Source organism: Arachis duranensis, chromosome 1, assembly GCF_000817695.3.
Source record: "Arachis duranensis cultivar V14167 chromosome 1, aradu.V14167.gnm2.J7QH, whole genome shotgun sequence".
NCBI classification, from domain to species: Eukaryota; Viridiplantae; Streptophyta; class Magnoliopsida; order Fabales; family Fabaceae; genus Arachis; species Arachis duranensis.
In genome coordinates this window covers 190,754-199,101 of record NC_029772.3, presented here as the reverse complement: position 1 = coordinate 199,101, position 8,348 = coordinate 190,754, and the positions used below count along the sequence as shown (strand labels likewise).

Genomic DNA, 8,348 nt, shown 5'->3' with positions numbered 1-8,348 from the left:
AATTTGGACACACCGTTAAAAAGGTGTCATTTTCGAAATGTTTTCAATAAGTAGCAATTTAACAAAATATTTGTACCACATAGATTCTTATACTAGATAAAAAAAAAAATAAATTAGATCCTTGCAAACTACTTTTATTCAAAAAGATTATAAAATATTTTTAGAATATTTATTTTTATATTTTATGTAGGATGAATTTTGAAATATTTTAGAAGAGAAAGTTTCAGGTTTACTATCTTTTTCCTGAAAACTAATTATCAGTAAGAATCATTATAAAAATTTTATTTAGTATTAGAACATAATTACAAATTTTAAAATAATAAGGATAAAATTTTAGTGAAAGTGAGACAAATAACAAGATTATATTTTTAAATGAAAAGATAGATTCCTATGGTACGTCTATCTAAAATTACTTAATACACACCTCGATATTTATGTCTACTTACATTATTATCATTATTATAATATAATATAGACTGAAAAACCTTTCAATTAATATTTAATGGATTTAGCTAACTTATGTCTTGAGAACACATATTAAAGTTACTAATAATAAAAGTTTTAAATATTTTATTTAATAAATAAATAATAAATAAATTAAAATTTAAAAATTTTGTATTTTTTTCTATACAAACTTTTTTAATTAGTAATCTTAAAATTTGTTTATAGAGTATATATATTAAGTAAAATTACAACACCTAAAATTTAGTATTCACAGACGCTACACTATAATTTAAAGATATAGTAAAGAATTAAGCAATTAAAATGTAAATCACATCAAAATTAACAATTATAAAATAGATGACAGCATAACAATGTAACATGCACACAATGGACTTGTATACAGGTTGCTGTATGCATATCAAACTCCCGACACTTATTTAAACGGACTAATGAACTAATTATTAGACCAACCCAACTTCGTTAGCCTATTGGGTATATTGTTAGATTAATTCCATTAAGTATTTGGTGAGGCGGGATAGACAACCATTGGCCGCACTGCCAATCATTCACCATTTTCGAATATGATATGATGGGAGTACCAAAAATAAAAATTAAAAAATGGAAGACAGATTAGTCTATAAGCTAGAAATTTAAACATAGTTTCATTTTCCTATTCAAAAATTCAAATGGCAAGAAGAGTAGAAGAATATATATATATATATCTCCAGAATAAGTAGTATATGAAAACCAATATGCTTTCATAACCTTGGGCGACTATAACATCTAACATACTATGAACACAACAAAGTGTGTGATGCTACAAGAAAAGTTACCAGTTACTACTGCTTTTTCTTGAGGACGAAGTTCTCCTCAGGTTGCTTTTCCCAAAAATAATTTGCAGCCTCTATCCATCGTGGATGAACCAAAAACTTCTTCTCTTTCACTGCCCACCGGGCCTTCTCAGTTCCAGCATCAGTAGCAACCACATGTGTCACAGAGGGGTCAAGTTCCATTAAACAAGTAGCTCCCAACTGCTCAGCCATCTGTCGGAGTGGTGGTAAGGCTCCATGGAAGATACGGCTGAAAACAACTACGCACCCGCTCAAGACTTCCCTTCGAACTGATTTCAAAACCTGGGAAAAATGAATTGATTGTAAAAACCAAACTAATTGATTAAAGCTTAACATTAGAATTACAAAATACAAATTAACTATAAATTTGCAATGAAAAAGGACTCAAGGAGTTAAAAGCCTAAAGTAGTCCCTGAAATTGGCCCTACACCGAAAAGATCCCCAAAATTCTAATTGCACCATAAAAATCCCCAAGATTGAAAAAATTGCATCATGTTGGTTCGTTGGTTCCCACTCCCTTTCCATCGAGTTATTCACCACACCGTGAGTGACCGGGCACATACCCTTCCATGCTAGACTAGACAAAATGACGTTGCTTTAGTTTTGACATTAAATGCCTGATTGAACGAAGTCATTTAACCTTAATGAACCACAAAACGTATTATGCCCCACACAAAAATGTATAACCATTAAGGTTAAACGATGTCATTTCATCAAGCATTTAGCGTAAGAACTAAAGTAAAGCCATTTCATCTAAATCCAGCGTGAAGGGAATGTGCCACAAGTCACTCACGGCATGAGGTGTAACTCGACGGAAAGGGTTTGAGGGACTAGCATGATGCAATTTTTTTAATCTCGAGGACATTTATGGTGCAATTGGAATCTTGGGGACCTTTTTGGTGCAAGGGGCCAATCTCAGGGATCACTTTAGGGCTAAACTCTTCAAGGATATATGACCAACATAACTACCTGCCTTACATCTCGTTCAGCAATATCTTCTTTAAGTTCCTGCAAAAGATTCACCACCACAATTTTAGCTTTATATTAGAGATATCAAACCTCTTCTTTTCAGGTTGACCAAATGAGAAATGGCATACATCAAAGAATTTAGAATGGACTTGCTTAAGAACTTTAAGGATTTTAGTGAGCGCTCCTTCAGCTTCGTCTTCGTCACTCTTCAATTCAGCTAAAGATTTGCAATTGAAACCAAATTGCCGGCAACTTGAACCAAAAAAGTGGTATCTTTCCATCAGAATCAAATTATCTTTATGCTTCACCCATGCCTACATCATTAGCACCGACATTAAGATGGAAAGATCTTAGCGCACATATTTTTGCCGATAATCCTGCAAACCACTATCATATATAGATCAACCATGCTTAGTAAAAAGTTACATATAAGCTGTCCTTGAAGCCTTTTGGAAGGGACCATTCAGTAAAACCTCACAAAATCAAGCATCCAAACTAGTACTCATAGGCTGATAGAAAAAAATATTTGACCAGAATGAAATCAGAAATCTGTTAACACAGTTTGATATGCAGTCAATAAAATATAAATATCCAAACATCAATGAATTAAATGGAAAAACAGTCCTGCATTTCCTAAAATGCAAAATTAAGTAGATAACAGTAACAGTAACTGCAAATGAGTCAAGAGTCATATTTCACTGGACCCGAATATATAACTTATTTGAATTAGAAATTTCTGACTGAAGTTGTAAGCCCTATCATATCACTTTTAATGGATGAATCCAATGCTGTATGGGTTTCAGTGCCACTAAGTAATTGGAACGCAAATAAGTTTTAGTGCCATCATGATTCATAATAAATTAAAGAAGAGTACTAGAGGACCATCAGAATTTATTGTTTTTGACCATCAATTAGCCATCAATGTTTAAAAGTATAGGCTAAAATATGTTGTTCGATTACTAAACTAAAGAAATTGGGTTGATGGCTAAAAGTGCTAGTCAAAAACAATAAATTCTGATAGTCCTCTAGCGTTTCTCTAAATTAAATGTAAGACCATCTTGAACAGATTTGTTGGCAGGTACACAAAATAATTGCTCTATTCAGATACACAGACTAAAACACAACTATTGTCAAAGAAGCACTTGAATTAAAGTAATTCAGCATTACTTGACAAGTGTCAATGCACTCACGTGTTCTGTATCATCAAGAATTACAACAGCACTTTCTTGCCCCAACACAATATCAAGACCCTTCTGATGCTTTTGAGTGCCATCATCTCGAGAAATCACCTTTGCATTGAAGTATTCTCCTAGAGGATCAAGCAGCTTAGCCATCTCTAATGCATAGGGTCGATCACCCATGGTGTATATGTACATCTCAAACATTTCACTTGCTTCTTTTAGAAATGTGCGGACAAAAGGCCTCAACTTGGTCATCATATGCATTTTGTCCAATTTGAAAAGGCTACCCTTGGAAACATCTAGTTGATTTATTACATATAAGTTCAGAAATGCAACAAAAATGAAGAGCCATTAAAACCCAAGAGGCCAAGAACATAACATCAAATAAAGTAATCAACTAATAGTTGTTAGAAAATACACACATCATAAAATGAAGAATGCAAGCAAGCTAGAAGACCCAAATTTAACAAAATACAAGAAATCAAGTTAGCAACATGCCACACTATTCAACAATTTAAGAAATGCCAGTTTTAGGGCATGACTTTTATTTTATAGATGATATGCTATTCCAAAGATGATTATATATGCACCATGGTCCTTGCAATTGCAAAATAACAAGACATCTTTGTGTTTATCAACATAGTGACACACTAAACATGAAAAAATCATTCATATGTCCAAAACTTACCAAACAAAATCCAAAAAGTATATCATGCCAGCATAACAATATTTGACAAACAGATATTCTGGTCAGAACACAGCAGAACTAAAGCATGCATCTAGCATTCACATTGCATCGGGTCTTTTGATCTAAAATACATATCAACAGCAAAGCACATTGAATGACATTATACCTCCAAGAGAATCTGCCTGGGAAATTAAATGCAACTCTTCAGAGTTCAAATGAGCAAGGTGAGTGGAATTGAGTAACGTATGATCTAGGTCAAGAATCAGGTAAAGTTTTTTACGAATTAGCAAATTCTTCACATCTGTATTTCGCAATCTAGAGATCTCCTCATCATGAAGTCTCAGTCCCTGCAAATACATAATTTCCATCACTATGTTTTTGTGAACCAACTCAACCACATGGCTGATAAAAACCATGTAACGGAATATAAGATTTCGGATTTCCTAAGACTATGAAATGTATGTGCAGTTTAAAATCCACCAACTTAATAAATGTAAATACCTATAAATCATAAAGAAGGAATTAACATGGAACTTCAACAATCTAACTTGGACTTGATTCATTGTTAGTGAACTTATTGAATACACAAGCATATTATATTTTATTTATATTAGGGACAATTATTTCAAAATTCAAATACATAGATAAATAACCAAAATAAGTGGAGCTACAAACTCAACACCACTCTTTGGCCATGATCAATAATAACCACCACTAAACTAGGACATAACTATCTCATTGGCTATATCTTATTTTAAGTTGATCTAATAGTTATGTGTAAACTGTTGTATGCAGAGGCAGCAACTGCAGGTAAAAAAGAACAATTATTCAAAGCCAAATTTGTAATTCCGCAAATTATTGTGCATCATTCCTTCTGAGATGTGCATACCTTGTGTATGTAGCCAAATGTCACACCAGATTCACCATCCAACTTTTGCCCACAACGTATACACATATCTCCAAATGAACCAGGATGTGTACACACATATTCTTCTGCAATAACAAAAAAGCGAAAGCTAGAACACTTCCAATACAACCTGATAATGATGTACAATAACTGAAAATAATAGTTGCAAAAAAGTATACTTCACAGAATCCCAGCCATTTGAAAGAATATAAGTGAAATTTAGTTTCTACCCGATGGCCTACGAGAAGGGGTAGCACTGAGTTGTTGAGGAATCAGTTGTATCTAACATTTTTTTTCTGTAAGAATGGATGGAGGTGGTAAATAAGCCATTAACTTTTTTTCTGTTTAAGGGGAAAACAGCCAGCAATTCAAGATAAATAACATTGGATAAACCGCTGCAATAATTCAAGAGGGCTGTAGAAACGGATAAACCTAAAAAACATTATCACGCCCTTTGCCCCTTTGCTAAAAGTTTGTTTCCTTGATCTAGAAGTAAAGCTCCGTATGAATAAATTACCAAAAAACACCAAGTGGCCAGTTGCACTTTCAATGGAAAGGATTCTATTACTGAGCATTGAGAAAAGATAGTGACTACACATTCAAAATTACCTAAATTCTGTTTCACAATCCCTTCTGAAGTAGACTCCTCAGTTTCCTCAGCACTTTCAAACTTGCACCTTTTTATTCTGCTTTAAAATTCATTGATTAAATAGTAGCACGATAAAACTTAGCCAAAATTATTTATAAAAAAAAAAAAAAACTAGATCCAAATAAATATATAATGTCTCTTGGAATAAGTCTACACACAACAATGCAGATACCAAGAGCAAACTGCAGCTAAGGTACATTGTAATGTGAGTAGTTATGAAGATTAAGTATAACCAGTTTAACCTGGCCTGAAGCCTGGAGGTGTGGTTCCCTACTTTCCTTAAGTACTTAACACATACCATCTGATATACGTAAAAGCAAAACCCTAATGTAACTCAACCCATAGATCCAAGTCGTATCCTACTAGAGTGTGACAGCTAAAGATATTTACTTGAACATCAGAGTACTTAGCCCTCTAATGAATCATGACCTGATATATAAATATGTCTTACAGTACATACACCTAATCCACAGCAATTAATTTGTGAAATTAACATATAAATTGTAACAGCTATAACAAAGATCACCTGCCACTTTCCAGCTCATCTTGATTTTCAACTTCTTTATCGGATGACGCATCTGGCGAACTTGCAGCTAATGCATCATCAAGATACGCAATGAAGTCATCACTACTGGATGAATGTATCGGAGAGTCTGCTGCAACACTCATCTGCATCCAATAAACCAAATTAGAAAGTAAAATCCATAAACAAAGAGATTCCACAAAACAGAACCAAATGGCAAAACATAACAGGACATCACATAGCAGCCAGATTCAAAGCCTAGTGTAAACACAGATACTCATCAAAGGCAACAAAGACCTACCATAAGATATAACAGTTCAACAATTCACGTATCTCTGCCTATCAATTTAAGCTTTTAGGATAAGTAATTTCATGACATCTATTGCAAATCATTCACCCAAGTGAAGTAGGGCAAAAAATAACAAAAGCAGTGTCTCCAATAAAAGTTTAAAATAAATACAAACCAACCAACCAAGCAACCACCTTTTTATAATGCCAATCTGAAGATAATTATGCCCAAAAATACAACATAACAGTGATACGATAGCACGAAGTACATGAAATATGAATGAATGAATCCCAGCTGTTTGAGAAATTATATATGTAAAAAGAAAAAGAAAAGAGCACATGGTTAACAATCATATGCAAGGCACTTATTACACTGTGTTCAATGAAGATGGATTATTGAACCTAAATGGCAAGCAAAACAGAAGCAAACTAAGGCCTTTCTCCTTCCATTTGTCTTCAAATAAATTCAAATGACAAACAAAACAGAAGTAAAGTAAGGCTCCAGAATGTTAATTAGTTCATCCTTTCATAAATAACAAGGTTTAATCATACACAAGCAAATTAATGCTCTAAAGATTAAAGAGCCCCCGCTGATTAAAGAGCCCTCGCTGAATTTAATCAAGTTTAGTCACACGCGGTATTTTCATCCCATAAAGAGGCAAAACCAGAACTAACCTAATAAAATAGAAATTTAAAAAATTGAACTATACGCATCAAGTCATCAATATTCAATAATCATAATCAATATAGAGATAGGAACAGAAAACTAGAAGAGAAAAGATCGGTGGCGAGAACTGACCGGAGGAGAGAGAGAGTACAGAGGCAGTGACCGAGGTGGGTGAGCAGAGAGCACAACAGCGGCGGAGGGAGGGAGATAAGACCAGAGGAGAGGAGATCGGCGACGAGCTCACAGGTTGCAGCCTCGCCGGAGAGGCATTACATAGCAACAGCGACGGTGGAGGGAGAACACATGGCAGTAACCGCAGTGAAGAGACGGGGGTTGTGCTGGAGAAAGAAGTGGTTGGCGGTTCCGGTTTTTAACAGAGCGACAGACTGGGGGCTGTGGCCTGTGGGAGAGAAGATTAGGGAAATTTGGAGCAGTGGATATCGGCTGGTAATGGTAAGTGAATACAAATTGGAAAATGGGGGTGGGGTGTCTTAGTGGTAGCAGTATTTTGGGGTTTTCCCACTAATTTACTAATTTGAGATCAAACAACTAAAATTTAAACAAATAAGATTTTAGATGATAAATTGTAATAATTTAAAAGAAATTGTGTTTTTTTAATAAATTATTTCAAAAAAAAGACAATTATTATATATACATATACATACGTAATAAAATACGGTTTTAGAATGTATCAAGTTATACAGTAATATTATATATATAAATCTTTTTGGTAATCAATCCAACTAAATGCTAATGAACTATAGCTCAAATGACATAATTTTTCTATTCTCATCTAGAAGTTTCGGATTCAAATCTCACTTCTAATTTTTTTTTTAAAAAAATCAAGTCTAATTAAATTGACCCAATTCATTGTTTGTATTAGCTTTCATTGTTTATGTGCTATGATTAATGATTCTATATTTGTATGTTGAAGTTCATTATTTATGTGCTATGATTCTTTATTGCCTGTGTGTTGTGATTCATTATTTATTGCTAATATCTATTGTTTGTGTGATGTTATCTGTTATTAAATTACTGTGAATAATTATTTTTTTAATCATATTTGAATATTTGTAGAATGAGAAAAATACTTATTAAGAAAGGTGACTCTACAAAGAAACATGAGAAAGAGAAAGAAACAAAAAAAATTATAAATATATGTATGTGATCTAACATGATTA

The 8,348-nt window shown here is 33.4% G+C and overlaps 1 protein-coding gene across 4 annotated transcripts; it reads right to left on the bottom strand.

Moving 5' to 3' along the window:
* Positions 1-1,082: 1,082 nt before the first annotated feature.
* On the bottom strand, positions 1,083-7,656 carry LOC107471932 (RNA polymerase II C-terminal domain phosphatase-like 4). 4 transcript variants are annotated; one of them, XM_021124840.2, is made up of 9 exons: positions 7,300-7,655; positions 6,216-6,358; positions 5,650-5,726; positions 5,023-5,126; positions 4,300-4,480; positions 3,455-3,744; positions 2,393-2,578; positions 2,274-2,303; positions 1,083-1,577 (listed from the first exon to the last, which is right to left on the bottom strand). In XM_021124840.2, the coding sequence occupies exons 2-9, from the start codon at positions 6,356-6,358 to the stop codon at positions 1,284-1,286; spliced, it is 1,305 nt and encodes a 434-aa protein (XP_020980499.1). In that variant the 5' UTR covers positions 7,300-7,655; the 3' UTR covers positions 1,083-1,283. The 4 variants fall into 4 exon arrangements, with proteins under 4 accessions (XP_020980499.1, XP_052116928.1, XP_015947887.2 ...); XM_052260968.1 differs by having other exon boundaries at positions 2,265-2,303; positions 6,216-6,361; positions 7,298-7,653; XM_016092401.3 differs by having other exon boundaries at positions 2,265-2,303; positions 7,300-7,653.
* Positions 7,657-8,348: the final 692 nt, after the last annotated feature.

Coding starts and splice junctions, on each gene's coding strand:
- LOC107471932 (XM_052260968.1), bottom strand. CDS start 6,358: ATGAGTGTTGCAGCAGACTCTCCGATACATTCATCCAGTAGTGATGAC. Junction 5,727..6,215: donor GATGAGCTGGAAAGTGGCAG/GTGATCTTTGTT, acceptor ATTTTAAAGCAG/AATAAAAAGGTGCAAGTTTG. Junction 5,127..5,649: donor GATTGTGAAACAGAATTTAG/GTAATTTTGAAT, acceptor TTGTTATTGCAG/AAGAATATGTGTGTACACAT.